The 27,841-nt window shown below is 44.5% G+C and overlaps 1 protein-coding gene across 1 annotated transcript in view; it reads right to left on the reverse strand.

The window, feature by feature from the left end:
- The window catches only part of yjefn3 (YjeF N-terminal domain containing 3), a 131,627-nt gene that overhangs the window by 20,765 nt on the left and 83,021 nt on the right, over window positions 1-27,841 (reverse strand). The window contains exon 2 of the mRNA XM_073068568.1: window positions 10,802-10,910. Coding sequence (XP_072924669.1) covers window positions 10,802-10,910 — 109 coding nt within the window. The remainder of the gene's footprint in view (window positions 1-10,801; window positions 10,911-27,841) is intronic.

Below are 27,841 nucleotides of genomic sequence, written 5' to 3' on the forward strand. Positions count from 1 at the left end.
TTCTGCACGGGCTACACCAGCGTGGCTTTGTAGACACAGAGTGTGTGTGCTTGACTGGCCTGCTGCCAGTCCAGATCTATCTCCTATTGAAAATGTATGGCGCATCATGAAGAGGAGAATCAGACAACAGGGACCATGGACTGTTGAGCAGCTGAAATCTTATATCAAGCAAGAATGGACAAAATTTCCAATTGCAAATCTACTACAATTAGTATCCTCAGTTCCAAAATGATTAAAAAGTGTTATTAAAAGGAAAGGTGATGTAACACAATGGTAAACATGCCTCTGTCCCAACTTTTGTTGAGTGTGTTGCAGCCATCAAATTCTAAATTTGTATATATTTACAAAATACAATTAAGTTGGTCAGTAAAACTATTGAAAATCTTTTATTTGTACTTTTGTCAGTTAAATAAAGGTTCATGTGAATTAACATATCACAGATTTTTGTTTTTATTGCATTTTGGAAAATATCCCAACTTTTCTGGAAATGGGGTTTGTACTTCTGACACCACTTTCAATGAATTATGGACCTCTATTCCAGATCTTTTTCTACCACACTCCTCAGTGCCCTACTGTTCACTGTGCAAGACCTACTCTGGTTGGCCCTTTCTGAGTGCAACACCTTGCCCCTGTCTGCATTAAATTCCATCTGCCATTTTTCAGCCAATTCTCCAGCTGATGCAGATCCTGCTGCAAGCTTTGATAATCCTCCTCGCTGCCCACTACACCCCCAATCTTGGTGTCATCCACAAATTTGCAGATCTAGTTAACCACATTATCATCCAGATCTTTGATAGTGATGACAAACAACAAAGGACCCAGCACTGATCCCTGTGGCAGTCCACCAGTCACAGGCCTCCAGTCAGAGAGACAACCATCTACTACCACTCTCTGGCTTCTCCCACAAAGCCAATGTCTAATCCAATTTACTACCTCATCTTGAATGCCAAGTGACTGAACCTTCTTGACCAACCTCCCATCTGGGACCTTGTCAAATGCCTTGCTAAGGTCCATGTCAACAACATCTACTGCCTTTCCTTTATCCACTTTCCTGGGAAAGTCTTCGAAAAACTCCATAAGGTTGGTTAGACCTGACCTACCATGCACGAAGCCATGCTGACTACCCTTAATCAGTTTATGCCTATCCAAATACTTACATATCCAGTCCCTTAAAATACCTTCTAACTACTTTCCCACTGTTGATATCAGACTCACTGGCCTACACTTTCCTGGTGTATGTTTAGAGCCATCTTAATCACTGTTTGTCATTTCGTGCTACCTGAAGGAGTCCACAGTCAATGTGTACAATTCCTACAGTCAGTATTGCCTGTGGTCTATCACAGGACTCCACTGAGTATCCTGGACCACCACACAGTCAGGAGTTACACAATAAAGGACATCCATTGCAGGCTTCTGGTCCTCGCTGAGGGTATTCATCAGGAGCACAGAGGAGCCCACAATGAAAATGACCAACTTTGTACAACTTGCAAGTCCCTGTCTGCATTAACATTTTCCTATTTTACAGAAAATGTATCGCAAATGCACAGGCTAAACTCTCAGCACACACTGGAGAACATCAACAGGAGGTGAAGGCAGAGAAGGACCTAGGGGTTTGAAGAGTGAAGGTGGGATCAGTTAGTCACTGTAACTCTACCCTACAACCCATGAAGTACAGACTCTCAGCTGCTCAGTACGGCATTATCCCAGTCCTAAGGAAGACCAGGACTGTGGCCTCTTAATCTTAATTAGTTATAATTGTTTGGTTCACATTTAATTGCTTGGGACTAAGTAATGGGATTGGGTCTCATTAGCTATTATATAATCCTGAGAGAATGCTCGCTCTCAGAAGAGCTGCCATGTAAATTAACATATTTTGATTCTTGTATTTTGGAGCATTGGCTTAAAGTGGAGACTTCAGCTATGTCTGGTACTCTTTATGTCTTAATCAACATCATAAAACAGGCTATCTTAGCAGTATAATCAAAGGCATGGACTTAAAGTTCACTATTGACCTGAAACAACTGCTATTTATCAAAAGAATTTTAAACTCCCTTCACCATCTGTGTGGAGAGAGCTGGTACTAAACTTTAGACTTTCCCCCACATGCTGGACCACTCTTTCTTCACTCTTTCTCTCCATTGTAAGATATTGAATGCTTTAAATTTCTTGCAATTTTGGCCTCTTCCCTTTCCTCCTAAACCCACCTCTAGCTCCCATTTTTTTTTTTGCTGCCAATACCACCACTTTTACATAAGAACATAAGAACTAGGAGCAGGAGTAGACCATCCGGCCCATCGAGCCTGCTCTGCCATTCAATAAGATCATGGCAGATCTGGTCATGGACTCATCTCCACCCATCTGTGTTTCCCCCATAACCTTTAGTTCACCTCCTATGCAAAAACCTATCCAACCTTGTCTTAAATATACTTACTGAGGTAGCCTCCATTGCTTCATTGGGCAGAGAATTCCACAGATTCACCACTCTCTGGGGAAAGCTGTTCCTCCTCATGGCCATCCTTAATCTACTCCCCTGAATCTTGAGGCTATGTCCCCTAGTTCTAATCTCACCTACCAGTGGAAACAATTTTCCTGCCTCTATCTTATCTATCCCTTTCATAATTTCATGTTTCTATAAGATCTCCTCTCATTCTTTTGAATTCCAGCAGGCACAGTCCCGGGCGACTCAACCTCTCCTCATAGTCTAACCCCATCATCTTTGGAATCAACCTGGTGAACCTCCTCTGCACCACCTCCAAAGCCAGTATATCCTTCCTCAAGTATGGAGACCAGAACTGCACACAGTACTCCAGGTGTGGCCTCACCAGTACCCAAACTAGTTGCAGCATAACCTCCCTGCTCTTAAATTCAATCCCTCTAGCAATGAAGGCCAATATTTCATTTGCCTTCTTGATAACCTACTGCAACCCTAAACCAACCTTTTGTGATTCATGCACAAGCACTCCCAAGTCCCTCTGCACAGCAGCATGCTGCAATTTTTTACCACTTAAATAACTATCTGTTCCTTCATTTTTCCTTCCAAAGTGGATAAACACGCATTTACCAACGTTGTACTCCATCTGCCAGACCCTTGCCCACTCACTCAACCTATCTATATCTCTCTGAAGACTCTCTGTATCTTCTGCACAATTTGGTTTTCCACTCAATTTAATATCATCAGCAAATTCAGACACACTACACTCGGTCCCCTCTTCCAGAGCGTTAGTGTATATCGTGAACAGTTGCGAGCCCAGCGCTGACCCCTGCAGCACACCGCTCCCCACTGATTGCCAACCAGAGTAACGTCCATATACCCCAACTCTCTGCTTTCTATTAGTTAATCAATCCTCTATCCATGCTAATACATCACCCCCAACTCTATGCATCTTTATCTTATGGATAAGTCTTTTATAAGGCACCTTATCAAAAACTTTTATTCCCCAATTGTCCCCATTCCATTATCCCTTTCTTCCAAACAAGAGAAAATCTGCAGATGCTGGAAATCCAAGCAACAACACACAAAATGCTGGAGGAACTCAGCAGGCCAGGCAGCATCCATGGAAAAGAGTACAGTCAACATTTCAGGCTCAGAATCTTCATCAGAACTGGAGAAAAAAAGTGCCGTCCTGATGGGGGGTCAGGGCCCAAAACGTCAACTGTACTTTTTTCCAGAGATGCTGCCTGGCCTGCTGAGTTCCTCTAGCATTTTGTGTGTGTGTTACCTCTACCTCCCAGCTACTTCTCTCCTAAGCTACCAACCAGCCCGACTCTATTCTTTCACAAGCCCTCCACTTCCTTCTCAAGCACCAGATCATTTCCCTTCCTACTGACTTGCCAAAGTTCTCCCACAAACCTCCCTCCCAAACCAATCACCCCACCCCTTCTCTTCCAACCCATCACTTTCCCTCCAAGCCCACACTCCAGCCCCCCCATTCCATTTCCCCTCAACACTTCCACCTCCACCCCACATGCTCACCCCAACCTCCCCAGTCCATTTCCCCCAGTTAAGACAACCCAAATGGAAAAGAATCAGCTTCTTTCCCCTGGACACGGGATCTTTCTCTTCTCGCCTCTTTGTCCAGTAGCCCTTATATTAAAGCCTGGCCAGCTCAGTTACATCTTGCTGGTTATAATTAACCATGGGTCTTTCTCCTGCCTTTCTCTGGATATCCTCACTAAACTCATAGCCATGTATTTTGGGGCTTCAAGTGCCCACCTTTGGGCTTGTGATTGAGGGCACTGCCACTGCTCCAGTGGGTATAATATTATTGACCAGAACAAATAGTTTCAGTGCAGTGTAAAGCTGGCTTGATTCCAGACCCGAAGCAGATTGGGAGACAACTACACTGAGCACCTTCACTCTGTCCACCAGAAAAAGCAGGATCTCCCAATAGCCACCCATTTCAATTCTTCTTCCCATTCCAACATGTCAATCTATGGCCTCTTCCTCAACTGTGATGAGGCCACACCTAGGTTGGAGGAGCAACACCTTGTATTCCTTCTGGGTAGCCTTCATCCTAAAAGCATGAACATTGATTTCTCAAACTTCCTGTAATTGCTCCCCACCTTCACCATTCCCCATTCCCACTTCCCTCTCACCTTCTTACCTGCCCATCACCTCCCTCCGGTGCTCCTCCCCTTTCCCTTTCTTCTGTGGCCTCTATCCTCTCCTATCAGATTTCCCCTTCTCCAGCCTTTTATCTTTTCCCAGCTCTTTTCTGCACCCATCCCCATCTCCCGGTTTCACCCACCACCTACCACCTTGTATTTCTTCCTCCCCTCCCCTCTGCTCCTTACTCTGGCTTCTCATCTTTTTTTTCCAGTCCTGATTGAAGGGTCTCATCCCAAAATGTCGACCGTTTACTCATTTCCACAGATGCTGCCTGGCTTGCTGAGTTCCTCCAGCATTCTGTGTGTGTTGCTCAGATTTCCAGCATCTGCAGATTTTCTCGTGTTTGTGATCCCAATCCTATCAGTATCCTGGTACCTACACATTTTCCCATGAACTACTTTCCCATGTCAGGGGGTAGGATCATGCAGTAGATGGGCAAAAGGCTCTGGCTCACTCTCAGAGGCCTGTTGGGAGGGGCTACTTTTCAGTGGAGACTCACCAAGACCCACATTGCAGAAGTTGCTATGGTAACATGTGGGCCGGGACAGGGATTTCTCCCCATTATCTTGGTAAGTAATCTATCCTCATAATTTACGTACATTTTCTAGTCACTTTTCTACTTGTGGGGTCCCGCTGTGTGAAAATTGGATAACTGCCACTTGACCACACTTCCAAATTGCTTTGTTGGCTGTGAAGCTCCTTGGAACATCCTGAAGTTGTGATGGGTGCAACAGGAATGCAAGACTTTGATTCTGATTGTAACTCACCAACCTCACAGGAAATGGACGACATCTAGTTAGCCCTGAACTAACTGATTGCTTACCTATGTCAGTCAGCAGTGAAGAGGGGGTCTGGAGTCAGCATGGTTCTGGGCAGAACATTTTTTCTCTTAAACACTATTAGTGAATCAAATGGGATTCTTACTAATAACTCGATGGTTTATTTCATGGTCAGAATTATTGAGACTAGCTTTTTATCTGATTGGATTCCCAAGCTGCTGCTGTGGGATTTGAGCTCGCGCCTCCAGGTCATTACGCCGGGCCTTGGATTGCTGGTCTAATTGCATAAGCACATCACTACAGTACTCTTTAACAAGGCCAGGCTGAGGTCTTGGGCACCAACAAGTGCAGCTGTGGTGACCGCCACTGGCAGCAGCGTCTACATCAGTGTGGCTGAGGTGATGGCCACAGTCAGAGTTGGCAACTCAGCTGTGTAGGTAGCAAAGTGAGACAAGAAATTCATAAAATGGTCACTAAAATAATAGGAATACTCAGATGGCAATAGGACAAGGTGGAATTCATCCAAAAATAATCAAAGAAACAAAGGCTGTAATAGTGGGAGCCATAGTTGAAATATTTTGCAGCTCATTAAACATAAGGCAAGAACCAGATGAACGATTTGGGTTAAATTCCTTCTTGAAGCTCAGACGGCCAATTGTCTTGATTGGTATAATGGAAAAAACATTGAAGGAAATAGCTCCGGCTACTTAACAAGAGCAAAGGTGATGTTTCCATTCCATTGCAAGTTTAAGAACAAAGGTCAGATCCTTTAAAGAGAAAACCTAATGTTGTGGATGTACATATTTCCGACAATATTTGATAGGTGATGGGTGAGATGCTTGCAACCAGTTGGAGATCTTTCAAAGGCATACATTGATAAGTAGATTCCCTCCATCTGTGCTCTATCATTCCATGAAACCAGGCGCTATCCAGATTGACCACAAGACCAAAAGATGCAGGAACAGAATTAGACCATTCGGTCCTTCGAGTCTGCTCTGCCATTCAGTCATAGCTGATTTATTATCCCTTTCCACCCCTTCCCCAGCCTTCTCCCCATAACCTTTGATGTCTTTATTAATCAAGAACCTATCCACTGTAAGTATACCCAATGATGGCCTCCGCAGCCATCACCACCCTCATTTCTGTTCTAAAGGGACTTCCTTGTATTCTGAGGTTGTGTCCACTAGTCCTAGACTCTCCCACTATTGGAAACATCCTCTCCATTCTATCTAGCTCTTTCAATATTTGATAGGCTTCATCGAGGTCTCCCCTTCATCTTTCTAAACTCCAACGAGTACACACCCAGAGACATCAAACATGCTTCATGTGTTAACCCTTTCATTCCTGGGAGCAGCCTCGTGAACCTCCTCTGGACTCTCTCCAATGTCAGCACATCCTCTTAGATAAGGGGCCCAAAACTGCTCTCAATACTCCAAGATGAGTTTTCACCAACGCCATATAGAGCCTCAGCGTCACATCCTTGCTTTTATATTCTAGTCCCTTCAAAATGAAAGCTAACATCACATTTGCCTTCCTTACCACTGACTCATCCTGCAAATTAAATTTAAGGAATCCTGCATGAAAACTCACAAGCCATGTTGCACATTTTACTCCATATCTGTATTTCTGATTTTGATTTTATATCATTCTTTAATCTACATAACAGTTGTTTGTCGTTGTTTTGTGTTGCATGTAGCACCAATACACCATGGCAATTTCCTAATATATGTAAATATATATGATGGATAAAGTTGATCTTGGTCTCCGATTTGTGAAGTTTCTCCCCTTTTCGAAAGTAGTCTACCCCTTTATTCCTTCAACCAAAATACATGACCATACACTTCCCAACACTGCATTCCATCCACAACTTCTTTGCCCATTCTCCCAATCTAAGTCCTTCTGCAGACTCGCTGCTTCCTCAGCTCTACCTGCCCCTCCACCCGGCTGCATTGTCTACCAAGGAAGTTATCCATCATTCCTTCATCAGCACAGGATCTAAGTCCCAGAATTCCCTCCATAACACCACCTGAAGGAGAAAGACTGCAGGGATTTAAGAAGATGGCTCACCATTACGTTCTCAAAGGCAATTCAATGCTAGTCTTCCAGGGATGTCCACAAAAATGAATAATAAAGTAACTAAATCACTATGCTATATGATAAACCCATATTCACTATTGGGTGGATCTACACATCAACACCATTTACTGGCAATACACTGTATCACTATGTACATAGGTTATTGGTATGGTATAGATAATATAAGCATTACCACATGACTATCAATATACAGTCACATTATATACACTGATAATGCAATTGTATCACTTTAGCTAGTGCTACCCACTTTTAAATCAGTGGAGGTTTTTTTTACTTCATTAAAACTAATTGTGTTATAGATGTAAAGCCCTGGTTAAGATTTTGACTGCTATGCTGTAGGTATTTCATTTTAGAAGTTCTGTAAGAGCAGTCTGTCCTGCTTTCAGCGTGTTCGGGTTTGAGCTGAGATGAGAGGCTTTGGTGTTCAGCTTAGGAGCGTGGTGTCAGCCAATCAGGATGGTAGAATTGGAGAAGGTTTCAGAGAATGCTGGGCGGAGAGGTTTGTTGGTGGGAGCTGGGAGAAGACAGGAGGGAAGATGACTGAGGAGGCCGTCCCTGTTGCACAAGGTGCTTTGTGCAGATGAATGGCTTCAAGGGGGAGGGACCAATACTCCCGTGGGGGATCCTGTTTGTTCAACGTGGATTTTGAGTGACCTTCGGAAGGTAGGGTGTGCTTTCATGCAGACCAAGGGCTCAGCTCATGAGTTACAGACAAGTTCAAGATTCGAGCTCCACCGTGCACATGTGACTGTTTAAGTATAATGGGCCCCTTTTGGATTTCTCTTTCTTTCCTTTACTAACTGTTTGCTTAAGTTAACATTCTTAAATAGACAATAGACAATAGTAGGTGCAGGAGTAGGCCATTCGGCCCTTCTAGCCAGCACCGCCATTCACTGTGATCATGGCTGATCATACACAATCAGTACCCCGTTCCTGCCCTCTCCCCATAATCCCTTGACCCCGCTATCTATAAGAGCTCTATCTAACTCTCACTTGAATGCATCCAGAGACTTGGCCTCCACTGCCTTCTGGGGCAGAGCGTTCCACATATCCACCACTCTCTGGGTGAAAAAATTTTTCCGCATCTCTGTTCTAAATGGCCTACCCCTTATTCTTAAACTGTGGCCTCTAGTTCTGGACTCACCCATCAGCAGGAACATGCTTCCTGCCTCCAGTGTGTCCAATCCCTTAATAATCTTATATGTTTCAATCAGATCCCCTCTCATCCTTCTAAATTCCAGTGTATACAAGCCCAGTCGCTCCAATCTTTCAACATATGACAGTCCCGCCATTCCGGGAATTAACTTTGTGAACCTATGCTGCACTCCCTCAATAGCAAGAATGTCCTTCCTCAAATTTGGAGACCAAAACTGCACACAATACTCCAGGTGGGGTCTCACCAGGGCCCTGTACAGCTGCAGAAGGACCTCTTTACTCCTATACTCAATTCCTCTTGTTATAAAGGCCAGCATGCCATTAGCTTTCTTCACTGCCTGCTGTACCTGCATGCTTGCTTTCAGTGACTGATGTACAAGAACACCTAGATCTCGTTGTACTTCCCCTTTTCCTAACTTGACTCCATTTAGATAGTAATCTGCCTTCTACTGATTGATTAATGGTATGTAATGTATGATCTGTTACTACTTGCTGGGGGCAATAAATCACACAGCATTCATACAAACCAGGGTCTGGTTGGGCAGAGACATCCCAATCTGACGGACTTGGAAGGACCAAAGTCATATACACCCTAGACATATGAAGTCTGAGAAAGGTGAGTTTCTTGCAATGGAATCAAGAGGCTGTTAACGAGGAGCTAACAAGCTGCATTTCCAGAGTTGCCCAGTAGAAGGGGGTTTCATAAATATTATTGCTCTGTGGTTACTTGTAATTAAATGCTTGGTCCACTGGCTCAGAGACACATAAAGTACTTGAATTCCACCATGTTAGATGCAGAATGTAAACTCGGGTGCATAAATCGAGATTACAAGCCAGTATCAGACAATAAGTAATGCCAGCAGCTATACTTCATTAGGAGTTTGAGATGATTTGGTTTGTTACCAAAGACTCCGGCAAATTTCTACTGATGTACCCAGGAGAAAATTCTGACTGGCTGCAGCACCACCTGGTGTAGCGTCTCCAATGCCCAGGATCGAAAGAGGCTATAGGGAGTTGTAGACTTGGCCAGCCCCATCAGGGTCACAAGCCTCCCCACCACTGAAACACCATCAAAAGGCATCATCCATCACTAAGACCCTCACCACCCGGGACGTGTTATTACTACCATCAGAGAGGAGGTACAGGAGCCTGAAGACGCACACTCAACAGTTTAGGAACAGCTTCTTGCCTTCTTGTAAACAAAACTGTGAGAGAGAGTAAATTCAAACAGGCTTTTTCCACTGAGGTTGGGTGGGACTAGAATTAAACAACATGGGTTAAGGGCGAGGGGGGAAATGTTTAAGGGGAACATGAGGGGGAACTTCTTCACTCAGAGGGTGCTGAGAGCGTGGAACAAGCTGCCAACACGAGTGGTGATGTGGGTCAGATTTCAACATTTAAGAGAAATTTGAATAGATACATGGATGGGAGGGAGGTTATGGCTCGGATGCAGATCAATGGGACTAGGCAGATTAACAGTTTAGCACAGACTAGATGGGCCAAAGTGCCTGTTTCAGTGCTGTAATGTTCTGTCACTCTGCCAGCAGATTTCTAAACGGTCCACGAACCCAAGAATGCTCCCGTGTTATTCATCTTTCACTCTATCTATCTATTCATTAATTAATTTGTTTTGTTGTCTATTATTTATTTAGATGACACGGTAATTTAAAAAATATCCTTTGCTGCCACAAAACAGCAAATTTCATGACGTGTTGTCATAATAGATATGATTCTGATACTGAGAAAAGTGAATAGTATATCTTTATGGAAGAGTAAGGGTTAATTTTTTAACTCACTGCTGCAGATTATAAGATCTGTGCTCATAACATTTCATTCCTTAAAATGTAAGAAGCAATAAATTGCCATTTTTCTTCAAAATCCGAGTAGACAGTGGAGCAACAGAAGGCACCTGGCTGTTCACAGATATGCCTGAGCAACATCTGTAGACAGCTGTGACAATGGTGCAGATTATCCGAGTTTGTTGCCATGCCAACACAGGCCTCTTCTCCCGGTGCTGTGAGCCAGTGGCAGGGATGAGCAGAGTCCTCGCTCAGAGCCCCCAGTGCCAGAGGATTGAGGATTGTGAGGATTGGGCCGGAGGCCGGTCTTTCTGGCGATCGGGACGACTGGAAGGGGTGGGGGTTTCAGGGTCACGGCCTACCTTCGTGATAGCCATGGCGCAGCTGTAGCCCGCAATCTCGATCAGCTGCTGCTGCCCGAATCGATATTCCTCATAAAGCTCCTTCTCCAATTCCTTCGCCTCTTCTTTGCTGCAGGGTACACAAGCAGGAGGAAGTAGTCAGAACACAAGGCCCGGTGCTCAGGGGCAGCATCCTGAGTCATTCATGGATTCAACACCCATTCCAGAAGGATGAACCCATACACCACGTCAACCTTCCCACTACACCTCTGAGGGATTAGAACATAGAAATCCACAGCAATTACAGGCCCTTCAGCCCACAACATTGTGCTGACCATGTAACCTACTCCAGAAACTGCCTAGAGTTTCCCTACCACATAGCCCTCCATTTCTCTAAGCTCCATGTATCTATCTAAGAATCTCTTAAAAGACCCTATTGTATCCACCTCCACCATCGTCACTGGTGGTACATTCCACACACCCACCACTCTTTATGAGAAACTTACCACTGACACCACCTCGGTACCTATTTCCAAGCACCTTAAAACTATGCCCCCTCGTGTTAGCTATTTCAGCCCTGGGGAAAAAAGCCCCTGGCTATCCACATGATCAATGTCTCTCATCATCTTATACACCTCTATGTCACTTCTCATCCTCCGTCCCTCCAAGGAGAAAAAGCCAAGTTCACTCAACCTATTCTCATAAGGCATACCCTCCAATCCAGGCAACATCCTCGTAAATTTCCGCTGCATTCATTCTATAATATCTGCACTGTTACACTGTCAGAGGGGCTGTCTGGGAGGTACAGTCACTAATACTGAGACCATTTGATTTGCAGATGATCATAGAAACGGAGTTCGAAGGCTACAGATATTTAAAGGTTGAAGGTATGGAGGAAATTCCAGGTACAGGTAGGAATGAGGCTATGGATAGTGAGAATAATAGAATCATGGTCTGGATGTGAACCGAGGAATTCAGGCAAGGTGAATACCTGTGATAGTCAACACAATGACTCATCCAGTAGAGCCACTGCCTCAGTGCAGAGATCCAGCTTCAATCCTGATCTATAATGTCTGGAGTTTGTCCATTTTCCCTTTGACTGAACTGAACACAGGGAAATGGCTCCAAAGGAAGGGAATGAGGGGAGATAAAGGAGGAAAGCACAGGGAAAGGGCAGGTTTGGGGGTGAGAGACATGGAGTGGGAAGATAGAGGAAGGATTTGAGATTTTGGGTGAAAAGAGACATTGGGCTATGAGAAAGAGGGATGAAAGGGAGAGAGGTGGAGGAGCAAGGCAAGGCAGCGCATGGGAGAGGCATAAGAAATCTAAACTTGGAAGATGAGAGAAGTTTCTGGAAAGTAGAAGTGGAAAAGGGTGGGGTCGGGAGTGTCAGAAGCAGTGAGAGAGTGGACAGGTTAGAACTTGAGCTCTAATGATTTGTTTTTTTACCAAAGTTGGTCCATCTCAAACAGAATGACTGTACTGTAGGCTGGGATAGTTGGTTACTGTATCCAGTGAGATTCCTGTGGGAAAGTCTTCTGAGCACTTTCCCGACTGTAAAATTTGAGGTTGTTTTGTTGACGGGATGGAGAAAATTGAAAGTGTTCCGGAGCACAAGCTGGTGCAGAAGCGCAAAGCAGCTCTTTCTTCATCCACTCATCCAGTCACATTCCAGCTCAATGCGATCCACACAGATTTGACAGAGCCCCCCCAAGCTTAACCAGCTACACCTTCCATCTGCAGCATCTTCCTGTTTATCCACCAGGTCCCTCCAAATCTGTTTCTTTGCACCATCATTAACTGACCCAGTAACGGCCATCGTGTCCCAAGTTTCAAGCTGGGGAATCTTTTTGGCCATCTATCATTTTCTCTCCTGACCTGACAGCCCTGCAATAACTCTACGGATGTTTTATTGCAATGAAGGCACTCTACACTGAAAGCTGCAGTTATTAACACTGAGTCAATCAATATGCTTGAAGGTGCCTGGAATTGCCAGGCAGAGCAATATTTAGTTCAGCTTACAATACCCTAGTAGTTAATCAATGCTATAATGAGGTCATTGACTGATCCCAGTAATCAATCTTAGTCAATGAGTCCACCATGGTCTATGGAAGGAGGTGCGGAGAGTCAGCCGAGAACACTTTAGGAAACAGCGATTCAAACTCACCATGTTTCCCAGCAAACACACTATAATATGCAAATACTGACTTACAGTGAAAACCAATTACCCCGATATTTGAAGTAGAAAATGCTAGCTGAATGAGTCAAATCTTTAATAATGATTTGATTAGTCTTTGCTATTCTTTTTTGAAAAATGGCCATCCTAGTATTCTTAGCAAGAGAGACTTTCAGTGCAGGCCCTGAGTCCTCGTGCACCTTGTGAGAGGGGTTTGATGATAACGGGGTGGCTTTCTAGCATAGTGGTTAATCTAACGCCTTATAGTGTCAGTGACTCAGGTTTAATTCCTGCTGCTGTCTATCAGATGTTTGTACAGTATGTTCTCCGTTCTCCCCATGACTGTGTGGGTCTCTAGGTTAATTGGTCACTTGGGTGTATTTGGGCAGCCAGGCTTGTTGGGCTGGAAGGACCTGTCACTGTTTTCTATCTCTAAATTAAAAATAAGAAAAATAAATGATGCATTAGCTCTTCTCGGGCTTCCAGATTGGGTACAGGTATCGATTTTACCCAATGTGTCGATGATAAACTCCGCCACCTTTCATCAGGGATGATGCCTAGGCATCTCTAGTCCAGTGGTATATATACACAACTCCCATTGTCTGTCCCTCCTGATTGGTTAGTCCTCAACCAATCAGGTGTCTGCTGTCCCACCTTGTTTGGAATCGTATTCCAATTCTTTCTTATAACAAGACCTTTGTCTTTGTTGAAATCCTTATTCTCTAGTCCTGTTTCAATAGCTTCCTTCACCAGGAGGTTCCAAATGCCATTGGCGCGACATGGTAGTCTTGTGCCGTCGAAGTCAATCCTGTGGTTATTGCCTATGCAATGTTGTGCTGCCGCCGATTTCTCTGGGTAACCCAAATGGATATGCCTCCAATGCTGGCCTCTGTCTGGCTGACGTACAATAAAAATAAATAGCATTTCAGTGCCAGGAGTAGGTGAGTGAGCAACTCAGCAACCCCCAGCCTTAGCCTCTACCTAACAAGGGTCCTCTCTTACTTTCCAATGCCAAGTGTAGTTCCTTACTCTTTACATTCCTGCACCTCCTGTGGTGCAATAACATGGGAGAAAAGTAGAAATTGTATTTCTGAGGCTACTTTGCAACCCCGGGATATTCCAGGGTATTTTACAGCCAATGAAAGGTGCTCACTGTTGTAACATAGGAAGCTAGTATACCCACAGGAAGGTGAGTTAATTAATCATATAAAAGCAGAAAATACTGGAACTAGTTCTGAGGAAACATCATTAGTCTGAAATGTGAACTCTATTTCTCTCACCAAAGATGCCTCCTGGCTGCTGACGTTGCCAAGATTCTCTGTTTTTAATTTTAATTTTGAATTCCGAGCGGCAATCTCATTCAAACGTATGCATTCTTATGGTGCTCGACAGCATAGATGCAAAGTTGATGTTTTCCCTGGCTGGGATGTCTGGAAGCAAGGGTCATGGTTTCAAAATAAGGGGTGAACCATCCAGGACTGAAATGAGGAGAAATTTCTTCCCCCGGAGGCAATGAACCTGAACAATTCTCTACCATATACATCATCGTGTGCCTTGTCGGACGATGTGGGCATCCTTTGCCTATGACCATGATTGTTCTTGCTAAATTTTCATACAGAAATGGTTTGTTATTGCTTTCTTCTGGGCAGTATCTTTACAAGATGGGTGACCCTAGCCATTAACAGTACTCTTCAGAGATTGTCTGCCTGGCGTCTGTGGTCACATAACCAGGAATTGGGATATGCACCAGCTGCTCATACAATCATGCACCACCCGCTCCCATTACTTCAGTGACCCTGATCCGGAGCTAAGCAGGTGCTTCACCCTACCCAAGGGTGACTGCAGGCCAGTGGAGGGAAGGAGCACCTTACACCTCCTTTGGTAGGGATATATCTCCAGCCCACCACCCTAGCCTTTGTATGTTGAGGACAGTGATTTGTAGATATTACAAACAGTAGAAAATCTGCAGATGCTGGAAATCCAAAGCACAAAATGCTGGAGGAACTCAGCAGGATAGGCAGCATCCACGGAAAAGAGTAGACAGTCAATGTTTTGGCCCGAGACTCTTTAAAGGAAGGGGAGAAGTCAGAGTAAGAAGATGGGGGGAGGGGAGGAAGAAGTACAAGGTGGCAGGTGACACGTGAAACTGGAAGAGGGGGAGGAGGTGAAGTAAAGACTTGGGAAGTTGATTGGTGTCGGAGATAAAGGGCTGGAGAAGGGAGAATCTGATAGGAGAGGACAGAGGCTATGGATAAAAAAGGGAAGGGGGAGGAGCACCATAGGGAGGTGATGGATATATATAGATATTAGGTGAATAAAAAGATAAAAGGTTAATATTGGAAAGTAGTGCTGAGATTAATCTTATGGAGTGGTCGAGCAGGAACTAGGGGCTGAATAGTCTATTCCTGCTTCTCTTTCTTTTATATTCTTTATTTCCAATACCAGATGTGTTTTTGTTAATTAACGACTACTTTAATTAGTGGCAGTAAATAGTTTGAACTGACAACTTTCTTGTTCCAGAGACAAGACGCTTCCCACTCGTCCCCACAGTGTTCTGGGGGAGTTTGTTCTGTCATGGATTGATGAAGGACCTCCCTTCATTACATAAAGCAACCTAATGGTTAAAGGCAGACCATTAAAACACACCAAAAGTCTTTAGCAATTTGGAGCTTGTGATAAGTTTGGCTGAAACTTGGGATCTGATGTCTAGACAGATGATCTTATCATCCTTATGAAAGAAGAAAGTTCCTTTGGCTCCAATATACATTGCAGCAAACGGGACCGTAAACACATGGTTACTTCATGTGTTAAACATGAACATTGTGTCATGGAACCTTAAAGAGAAAGAATTCATTGCAATTAATTCCTGGGATTGTTTATATGACCACTATTGGCTGAACATCCATAGAACTGGTCCAGAGAACTACCTCACTTGTTCGTAAGTTGGCAATTCAAAATATTAGTGAGACTTTAAAGAGTTAAGTTTTTAAAAAATGTTGCATAAACCCTGGTTGACCAAAGGTGTTAAAGAAGCATGAAAGAGTTCAGTAAGTAGACAAGGAGAGATTGGCCCAGATCACACTGGGATCAGAACAAGCCTTCCATTCACCCCTTACGGGATGCCCTCAGTCACAACCAGCACTTGAAGCCCAGCAGTTCCCCGTGTCCTGCTGGCCCAGTGGTTGTAATTGGTCTGCAAGGCAGAGGTGTCCGTGAGCAACAGCAGAGCTTCTGGCGGTGAGATGAAGGCCCCACCCCCTACCAACTTGTTGGCATCTAACAGCTCATGTAGTCTCAAAAGGCTTTGATGCTCCAGATTTTCAGTTCCTTATGTCTCTCACCGTTTCTAAATGTCTTTGGTGAGTCATTCACACCACAGTCAACATATGGAAACTAATTGCACACAATAATACAAACTGAAGTAAAATAAATTACCTCATTGACCTTATTACTGATGGTCAGTGATTCCTTTAGATGGTGGAGGCCACTCTATATGAGCCAGTTGTGGCTGGATAATGATGCAGGGACAGATTTGATGACCTCCAGCCCCCTAATTCTGTACATCATGGATACAGACCTTGAGCGTGGGGTGGACAGTCATCTCTCCTCCATCGTGTTCCATATTTCTGTGCTGCAGTTCCGAAGAAGCCCAGACCACACGCACATGCCCATTGCAAGTCGATGGTACTTCTACCAGGAACAGGCAGCAGGCAGTCCATAAGACCGTAAGACATAGGAGAAGAATGAGGCCACCCAGCCTATTGAGTATGCTCCGCCAGTCCATCATGGCTGACTTATCCCTTTCAACCCCTGAATAATCTATCAACCTCCACTTTAAATATACTCAACAACTTGGCCTCCACGGCCATCCATGGCAATGAATTCCACAGACTCATCACATTCTGGCTATCAAAATTCCTATTCATCTTTGTCCTAAATGGACGTCCCTCTGTTCAGAGGCTGTGCCCTCTGGTCCTAGACTCACCCACAGCTTAGTCTCCACAGCCACTCTATCTCAGCCTTTCAATATTCAATAGGTTTCATTGAGACCTCACCTCATTCTTTAAAACTCCAGTGAGTACAGGCCTGGAGCCATTAAGCTGCTCATCATATGTTAACCCTTTCATTCCCAGAATCGTTCTCATGAACTTCCTCCAGACTCCCTCCAATTCCAACATGAATAAGGGGCCTGAATATGCTCACAATACTGCAAGTTTGGTCTGACCAATGCCTCAGCATTACCTCCTTGCTCTTACAGTCTAGTACTTTAACAGTGAACATTAGCATCAAGTTTGCCTTCCTTACCACTGTCTCAACCTGCAAGTTAGACTTCGGAGAATCCTGCACAAGAAACACATCCAACATGAAACCCAAAGTCCCACAAAATGAGCCCACAGCCTCACCCATCAATCCTGGCAACATGGATCCCAGGACTCCTGAGCTTTCCTCCAAGAGCAGCTAGCGAGGGGGAGAGGAAAACCAGTTAAACGCAGGCAGATGGAGCCGAACATCCGCCCATCTTCCACTCTCACCCACGGCAACTTCAACCTTGCTCCATGCCTCGATCAGAGAGAAGCAGAGTCGATCATGGGCTCGCAGCCCATCTCCAGGCCACATACCCTGCTCCAGACCTCAGCAAACCCCCTCAGAGACAGCAAAGCAATCAGCCCAACAACTCGCATTCAAAATGTAAATCACAGGTTCCAATGGCACATGGCTTAGTGGGAGAATCATATTTGAAAGAGAAGAAGAAGTAAACAAGTTTTGTGAACAGTCTGCAGGACGTCAGCATTGATCACGTTGTTTACTGGTGTCAGCTTGAAAAGACTGTGCTTTTATTCCCTCTTCCAAAGTGCCTGACTAAGCACTTCCCTACGCTATATTCCATCTGCCACTTCTTTACCCATTCTCCTAATCTGTCCAAGTTCTTTTAGAGTCTCACTGCTTCCTCAACACTACCTGCCCCTCCACTTATCTTTGTATCGTCTGCAGACTTGGCCACAAAGCCATCAATTCCGTCATCCAAATCATTAACATTGGAAAAAAGGTTGAATTTCCCCATGGGGATGAATAAAGTATCTATCTATCTATCTATCTATCTATAGTGTGAAACGAAGTCAACAGCGACCCCCGCAGAACACCACTAGTCACCGGCAGCCAACCAGCAAAGTCCTGACTCTTTACCTCCTGCCAGTCAGCCAGTCTCTATCCATATTGGTATCTTCATGGGCTCTTATCGTGTTAAGCAGCTTGTCAAGGGCCTTCTGAAAATGCAAGTAAACAACATCCACTGACTCTCCTTTGTCTAAACTGCCTGTTATTTCATCAAAGAATCCCAACAGTTCTGTCAAGTAAGATTTCCCCTTAAGGGAACCATGCGGACTTTGATCTACTTTATCATTCACCTCCTGAAGTATCCCGAAACCTCATCCTTAATAATGGGCTCCAACATCTTCCCAACCACTGAAGTCAGGCTAACTGGTCTACAGTGTAATTTCCTTTCTTCTGTCTCCCTCCCTTCTTAAAGAGTGGAGAGACATTTGCAATTTTCCAGTCCAATAAAACCATTCTAGAATCTAGTGATTCTTGGAGATCATTACTAATGCCTCTTTTGGAACCCTAAGATGTAATCCATCTGGTCCAGATGATTTATCTACTTTCAGACCTTTCAGCTTCCCAAGCACCTTCTCCTTAGCAATAGCAACTGCACTCACATCTGTCTCCAGACGCTCTCGAATTTCTGGCATACTGCTAGTGTCTTTCACAGTGAAGGCTGACATAAAAAACTTCTAAAGCTCATCTGCCATTTCTTTACCCCCCCCCCCATTACTACCTCTTTGGCATCATTTTGCAGCGGTCCAATATCAACTCTCGCCTCTCTGTTACTCTTTGCATATTCGAAGGCATTTTTTGTATTCTTTGGTATTATTGGCCAGCTTCATATTTCATCTTTTCTCACCTTATGGTTTCTTTTTGTTGCCTTTTGTTGTTTTTTTAAAAGCTTACCAATTCTCTAACTTCCTTCTAATTTTTGCTATATTATATTTCTGCTAATATGGTGTCATCAGTGAGGGATTCCTCCAACTCGGTCCAGAACTCACGAAACCTGAGAACATCCTTCCACGGAGGGTTGTTGGTCTTGAGGTCTTCGGGGCTGCACCAGGGGTCCACAAGCTCAGTGTGCTGAGCAGAACATCACAATGAGTGAACTGATGGCCTCAGCTCATCTTCCAAAAGAGGTGAGAGGAATCCAAGTGTTCTGATGGGCGGCATTTGGCAGTGCAGTATCCAGTCAGTATTGCAGGAGATGAAGAGCTGGTGGGCAAAGCTCACATTTCAAGATGCTGTGAGAGAATTCCTTCCAGTGACCAGGAGCAGACTCAGCTTTTACTCCACAATTACTCAGAAAAAGTGAACAAAAAAGAAGGGAAAGGTTCAGTGGAAACATTAGGAAGAACAAGGGAGGAAGATATGGTGGTCAGCCTCTGCACCCACCCTCTCCTTACTGGGATCAACCTAGCCGTAGTGTTGAAGATGAGCACTAGACAGGAATTACCCACAGTTTTCCCTCATTAACATTGAACAGATGCACACATTCAGGAGGGAGAGACCTATGGATGTCCCACCCACCTTGGCTTACAATTGAGGTCCACCAAAGTCTCTGAAGATGGATTAGAGCTTAATGAAATTGAGACCATTTTTGGAAATATTTATGACTTTGCTAAGAGGCTGTGGAGAAAGTGGCAAGTGTCCTTGTCTCAGTTCACCCCAAGCAGCTGAGTAACAGAGGACCATCTGATCTATCTACAGGCTGCTCCCAGAGATGCACAGACACCCTGATGTCAAATGCTGCTGGTAGGTCAACTCGGTGGCCTGCTCAATGAGATGTCCATAAGGGAATCCTAGTGACAAGTGCTGGATATGGGGAAGCCCATCAGACAATAAAAAGATGTATCACCCCAATGGAGCAGATGAGAGGCAATGGCACCATGGTTAAAATTCTTAACAGCATAGAATTTTAAATTAAAGTGTTAGTGATATTAAATAATACTAAGTGTTTTACACTTTTTTTTCCTTTAAAGTTTTATTCATAACTATGGAAACTTGCTATAACATTTTACCATGAACTTTGTTTCACTTACTTTCTTTTACTTTACTTTCCCCTCTCTCTGTCTCCCTCTGTCTGTCAATCTCTTATTCTTTCTTGATTTTGTTTTCACTCCTTTTTTTCTCTTTTCTCATTTTTCTTTATCCCCCTCTCACTTTGTCTCTGATTCCTTTCTTTCCGTTTTTCCCCTTCCTATTCTCTGTTGCTCTCTCCTATCTATTTCTGATGTTAATGCATTTTATTTTCTATACAGGTAACGTTGGCCACCACCCCCGCCACTTTCCTGTTAGTTGTGGTCACTCTGCGAAATGGACCAAACAAGGGAAGATGGAGAAGATCTCACAGGCACCCAGATGAGCGATTACTCATTCTGAAAAGAGTCAACTCTCTGCTAAATGACGACAATGACAGTAAGAGGCAAGGGAGGTTTGTGAAGGATTCCTATCAATACGCTCTCATCTTAAATAACAAAAGAAGTTTTGACAACTGGTGATCAAAAGCAGCTATCTAATACTGTCGGAGATTCCTGTTGGTTTTCAGCTTATATTTTACAAACTTGTTGTCGGCGTCAATGTAACTTCTGCTGCCATGAAGTAAGGTCACAGACAGACCAATCACATCAGCTTGCATTTATTCAGAGACTGCAGATACTGGAATCCGGAGCAACAGACAACCTGCTAGAGGAACAGTGGGTCTGACCGCATCTTCCTCTCCTATCTGCAGCCCTTTGCTGTCTCCACCTATCAACTCCTAGCTGCCATCCCTAACCTTCTCTCCTCCATCCTTCCTCACTTGGTTCCAACTTTCACTTGACAGCTTTTGCCTTCCTCCTTCCCCTCACCTCTTTCAGTCCAAATGAAGGGTCTCAACCTGAAACATTGAGTGCCCACCCACCCATCCCCCCCCCTTCTCCTGGCCCACTGAGCTCCTCAAGCAACTTCTCACATTTGTGTGGTGCCTTCAGTGTGTTGTGCCAATATATCACCAGGTACTTCACAGGAGCAATGATCGTGTGAATGCCAACAACGGCAGAGAAATCTCAAAGGGAAAGACTTTAAGGAGTCTTGAAGGAGCAAGCGAGGTGGAAATGTTTGGGGAGGGTATTCCAGGGCTCACTGCCTAGGTAGCTCAAGGTTTGGCGGCCCCAGTGGAGTGAAGGAAATCTAAGGAGCAGGATTTGGAAGAGTGCAAAGATCTCGGAAGATTGTAGAGCTGGAGGAGATCACAGAGGTGGGGAGGGATTTAAAAATAAGGATTGCAATTTTAATATTGATAGACTTTATCCAGGTGTTTGTGTATCATGTCTCTTCGTGGACTGGAGATCTGAAACTCTCTCCCCTCAAATCACCCATAAAGGTTTCAAAGACAGAGAGGGATTTCAATAGAGGAAGACTCTTCTTTCTGCCAAAGAGATGAATCACCAGAGAGAAAAGCATTAAACTCATTGACAGAAAACCACAAGGGAGGGGAAACGTTCTTAGGATAGAGGTAATATAGCTAGTTGTGGATATAATTCAAAGGCCTGCTCTAATAATCAGCTGCACTTCCTCCTGGAGGGGATGGAGGAGAGCCAGCACTGTTGCAACAGAGACAGGAACACCGGTGGACATGGAGCAAAAATGAATGCCATAGAATTGCTCATTAGATCCACTGGGAGAGCAGGGAGAACCTTTGGAAAGGAGAAAGCTGAGAGATGACAGGTCCTTGAAATTATAAAGGGTTTAGCAGGGAGGAGCTGTTATCCAAGTCTTGGGCAGAAGAAATACTTTTTGAGCAAAAATCAAACTGCTGGAGGTGATCCTGTGGGTCAGGCAGCATCTGTAGAACCAGAGGAATGGTCAATGTTTTGAGCCCTGCACCAGGAGGAAATTCCTGATCATCTTGTGGATGACCATCTATCCTATGCCCTCTGGTTCCAGAATTCCCCACCAGGTTAAAAAAAACTTACACCATCTTCTTTTGGCCTGTTTCTGTCCTGTAAGTTCCATAGAGTTCCCATTTCAGAAGAAACCACCCTTCAGCAATAGTTGACATTTGTGCAGTGGCTCAGGCTACTCGAGTCCCATAAATGTGAGTGAACTGCACACAGGAGCTACGTTTCAGTTGTTAACAAACCCTGGATCTTTCAGTCAGCTATAGGGCAGCCCAGCTTTGGAAAACTGAACACATGGCACCCAGAATTCACTTGATACAGGAGCAGCTGCCACCCATCACCTGAACATCTGTTTGCCCATTGCGGTATTCGTTGTCAACAAACAGTGAGCCGTAGGTACCTGTAACAGTTGCCAGGGTGATGGTGATAGCTGATATGATTGGGGAGTTGAAAGGGCTCTTAGACAGGCTCATGAATGTGCAGAAGATGGAGGGATATGGATCCTGTGACCTCATATTCAGCACAGACACTCTTTCTGGAACTGTATGTTCTATGTTGGCCTTGAGTCTTTGAAAAGCCAGAGAGTGATGCTCCACCCACCACATCCCATATTTCTGCAGGGGGCTGCTTGACAAGCGGGAGGAGTGTTGAAGCCACAACGTTTGGAGACGATTCAGGAGAAAGTTCATTCAGTTGAATCCTGAGATCTGGAGAGAGGAAAGGTTGAGTTGGTTGGGTCTATGTTCATGAGGGATGATCTTACTGAAAGCTATAAGATTCTGAGGGATTTTGACAGGGTAGATAATAAGAGGACATGGTCTAGCATTTGGTGCACAGCTTCAGAATAATTTCTTCCAGAGGTTTGTGAATCACAGAGGGATCTGGCAGCAGAAGAATTGAATACATTCAAGGCTAAGTTATTTACCTGACCTTTGCAGCAATCAATTATTTTCTGAGAGCCATTTGGAAAGCGGAGTTGAGGCCAAGATCGGGCGGTGATCTCATTGAATAAGAGGATAAGCTTGAGGACTGAATGGCCTTCTGTTGCTCCCGATTCTGATGACCTTAAGGTCAATCGTTGTTCTGGGTGATATGTTGAATGCAGTCACAATGATGTTCAGGTTCTGAATGCCACTGGTCGGGGGACCGGGAGGAAGGGTCCCTGCTTTTGATCACGGGGGGTGAACAACTGGATAGACAGAGTGATAAGCACTCTCCATGGACAAAGAGTCTCCTGGTGCTTATGGAACTTCAACCCAACATTGGAGGGAAATCATCACTGCTTCTTTCTGGGTTCACAGTGAATCAAAGGAAAGAAGAGTTGACAGTTTTCATCAGAAATCAGAAATGGATTTGCAACACATCTCTTCTAAGGAAGCGACATCAGCTTCACATTGTATAAGTAAGGGCTGCCAATCTTCAGTGAACGAAAACGTGACTTTGAAAACTAATGAGGCTCTCTGGTAGTGATGAAGTATGATTGAAGAGTTAATTAGTCCCTCATTATCCTCTTCAATTAACAGTTATTTTCAGAAGCTGAACCTGTGCCATCTCCTAATGAATTGTCTATATCTGTCACTCTCAGCGCACAATCCGTACAGCTCGCACAGTCAGTCAGTCCTCTGTTTATAATTTGAAGTGGAATCAACTGTATGGGAATTAATCAGTAACAACTTGCATTTTGAGCGGTAGCTTTGACACTGGTGCCTTTCAAGATACGGACCTCAACACCACTGGACAAGATTTGTCTCTGAGCCACATACTGCTGACCAAGAACTGCTGACTGCAAACTTGCTCAAATACATCTGGTCTAAGGAGAAACTGACAAGAGAGAATTGGGGGTGGGGGTGATTCCCAGAGGTGAAACAGGGTTGCCAGTGGTAACCAACTGTTGGTGTGTGATTGGACAAGTATTGACCAAAGAAGGAGGGGTTAGGTCAGATGACAAATTCAAGCAATGGGATAGGTTACGGTGTTTTGAAAAGAGCAACTGCATTCTCAACCAGGGACCAATACTTCTCTCAGACTCATCATTAGAACCAATGATTTGGTTGTTATTGCATTCCTGCCCTGTGCTCATTCAGCACCACACGTCCTGATGTTCTGAGCCTGTAGGTACTGCAAATCCATCTGCTCATTCTCATTAATGCAATAAAACATTGCAAAGTATATCATAGGGGTGCTATCAGAGGAGACCTGAGTCAGCCATTAAATGTGAGGTTATGGCAGGTGACAAACGTGTGGTTCAAGAAGAAACTATTAAATGAAAGGTGGAAAAGTGGCTATGAGGACAGAATGGGTGTGGAGGGTTGGAAGCAGATTTCCAGAGCTCAAGCTCCAAGCAATTGAAGGCACTGCTGCCGGTGGAAAGTTCTCTAAATGTAAGGATGAACAAGAAGACAGGAATAGGGGATGACAACTGGAGATGCTGGAGCCAGAGTAAACTTACAGAGAGAAAGGAGGCATGAAGAGATTTGAGCGCAATCATGACTCAATGTTTCAAGATGAAAGCAGAGAAAACAGCAGTCCAAACAAACGCAGACACACACAAACACACACACGCAGACACACACAAACACACACACGCAGACACACACAAACACACACACACGCACACACACACAGACACACACAAACACACACGCATGCACACACAGACACACACAAACACACACACGCACACACACACAAACACACGCAGACACACACAGACACACACACACACATGCACACGCAGACACACACAGACACACACAAACACGCACACGCAGACACACACAGACACACACAAACACACACACGCACGCACACACAAACGCACGCAGACACACACAGACACACACACACATGCGCACACAAACACACACACAGACAAACACACGCACACACAAACACACACACAAACAAACACACACACGCACACACAGACAAACACGCAGACACACGCAGACACACACAAACACACACACACAAACACACACGTGCGCACACAGACATACGTGCACACACAAACACACAGACACACACATTCACGCACATGCATGTGCACATACATATTCACACATGTATACACACACATACACAAGCGTGCACACGTGTACATTCACATGCATCTACACGAACATATATGCATTTGCATGCACCCGCGCACGCACAAACTTTTCTACTGCAAATCAGTAGCCATTCTCCTGATAGCTGCTCTATTCTCAAGTGCAGTAGAGTATAATGAACACAGATTGTAAAAACCATGTTTGCAGTACCAAGAATGCCAATTTATTAATAATACAAACCAACTTGACTGTTCACAGTAATTGGTAACTGCCTCCCTTCAGACTAATCCCCCTTCGCCCCAGCACTCAATCAATTCAAGTGTTCCCGAGGCTTGCATCCAGCTGCCTTCTCAAAGTATAATTTCCATCAGTCTTTCCCATCAAGTGTGATTCTGCAGTACACTCACCCTGAAAGATTTAATACCTCTTCCTATTGCAATATTCTCCAATTCAGGGGCAGCTTGTCACCTCCAAAATCCACACAAATGTCACCGACTTCAGAGTTCATTATCCATTGAATTTTCTACTTTCTGCACTTAAAAAATCCAGAGGATGCATATTATTTTGGGATATGGACAGTCACTATCTGACTTCTCAATGGACTCTACACTTGACAGGCACTTTATTAGGTAGACCTGCTCGTTAATGCAAATATCTAATCAGCCAATCATGTGGCAGCAACTCAATGCATAAAGGCATACAGAAGTTTAGTTGTTGTTCGGACCAAGTATCAGAATAGGCAAGAAATGTGTTCTAAGTGACTTTGACCGTTGAATGATTGTTGGTGCCAGATGGGGTATTTGGAATATTTCCGAAACTGCTGGTCTCCTGAGAATTTCAGGCACAACAATATCTGGAGTTTACAGAGAATGGTGCAATAAACAAAAAACATCCAGTGAGCAGCAGTTCTGTGGGCGAAAGCACCTTGTTAATGAGAGAGGTCAGAGGAGGATGGACGGACTAGTTCAAGCTGACAGGAAGGCAACAGTAGCTCAAGTAACCACGTATTACTACAGTGGTGTGCAGAAGACCGTCTCTGAACGCACAACATGTCAGACCTCGAATGTGGCAGGAGACCATGAATATTCTCTCAGTGGCCACGTTATTAAGCACTGGAGGCACCTAGTAAAGTGGCCACGGAGCGTATTTGGAAGTTTGTCTGATCGCTGAGCTTGTCAAAACATCTGCAGACGTTTCGGCTCCAATCATGAAGGCGTCATTGGTGCACAGTTGAGGGTGTGGTCTCCTCAGACAGCCCGCTTATATACTCCTCCAGGGTCCAAATGGACATTGCTTAGACATCATGATCTGGTCCGCCGCTTCAAAACACTCAACAGTTTAGCAGTAGAAGATCTTGACTGGCCAGCTTCAAGGAAGGTCCATCTGAAGTGTTTGCTTTGCTGTCCAGATCCCGAGATTACTAGTGACTCGTTAGTTGTTGACATTATCATGGTTTCTCCTTTCTTCATAAAGGTTCATGGGCCGGATCTATGTTGATGAATTCTTCTGTAGAGAACCACGCTTCGAGAATGTACATTTCCCTCTTTGGAAGCTGCCTGACCTGCTGAGTTGTTCCAGCAATTTGTTTTCTTGCTATCTATTAACCTTGGATGCCTGAATGTACCAATTAGTACCAGGAGTAGGCTACTCGGCCCTACTATGCCAGTGAGGTACTATCCTCATATCACATTTCTGAATAAATGTTGGGAGTCAAGCCATTCAGGAAAGTGATGCTGAGATAAAAGATTTTATTGAATGGTGGAGCAGAAATAAGGTGCCAAATTATCTGCCCCCAACTTCATTATCTATGCTATAACTAGTGTGGTCTCGGTGGCCAAAGGCTTGTCCTGTATCCTCTAGCTCTGCCAACGTCAAAGTCAAGTTTGTTGTCACATGCACAGGTACAACACTGGTGCAGTAGCATCGCAGTCACAGGGCAACATGTCAGCAGATTCACAAGAAACAATGTAACTAAAGAGCACAATTAGAGAAGGAAAAGCCTCCATAATTTATAGTAAACAGAAATAAAAAGAAATACACTGAGTTGAACCTTGTAGAAAACACAGAATCTCACACACCTTCCAGACTTTAGACACACAAAGTGACGGATGCAAAGTAGCATTGGATGCTGCTTAAGAGCTGTGAGCAGTGGAGTCAGCTCCTGTTTGAATGGCGGTTTTGTGAACAGATGGCAAGAAGTTATTTTATAGCATAGGTGTGTAAGGTACACGGCGATAATGCAAGTAAGCAAATATTTTCTTAGTCAAATTGTTTTTGCATGAAATATTTTACTTGCAAAGATTCTTGAATTCAATAAAATCCAATGATGAGAGAATCTACGTTCTCCTGCCACAAGAGCCCCAGACTGAGGAGCTCATTCAGCCTGACGCAGATCCCTCCGACCCATCCACAATGCCAGGATTCACAGGAGCCCCATGAGATACTGATGAACTTACTCTCTGCCGTCAACCCTCAAGTGCACTTTCTTTTAACTGGCTTATTGACTTCCCTTTGAAGATCTGTGGATGTACTTACAACGCAAGTGGAGGCCATCTTTCTTCCAGCAGAGATATCCCAGCAGTTTCATTCCTCCCACCTCCTTTCCCTATACTCTGCCAGTTATTCCCTTTTACATGCTCCCATTTGCCTATACCAAGGGGTCAATTAACCTAATGTCTGGGAGGAAACTGGAGCAGCCATTGGAGATCCATACCATCAAAAAGAAATGCAAGCCCTCCTCAGGGACAACACCAGAGGTGAGGATCTAACCCAGGTCTTTGGAGCTGTGAGGCAACTGCACTAAATGCTGCGCTAGCATGCGTGCTACGCTCTAGGGTTTCCCTCTGTCCCTCAA

This window comes from Hemitrygon akajei, chromosome 16 (genome assembly GCF_048418815.1).
Source record: "Hemitrygon akajei chromosome 16, sHemAka1.3, whole genome shotgun sequence".
NCBI classification, from domain to species: domain Eukaryota; kingdom Metazoa; phylum Chordata; class Chondrichthyes; order Myliobatiformes; family Dasyatidae; genus Hemitrygon; species Hemitrygon akajei.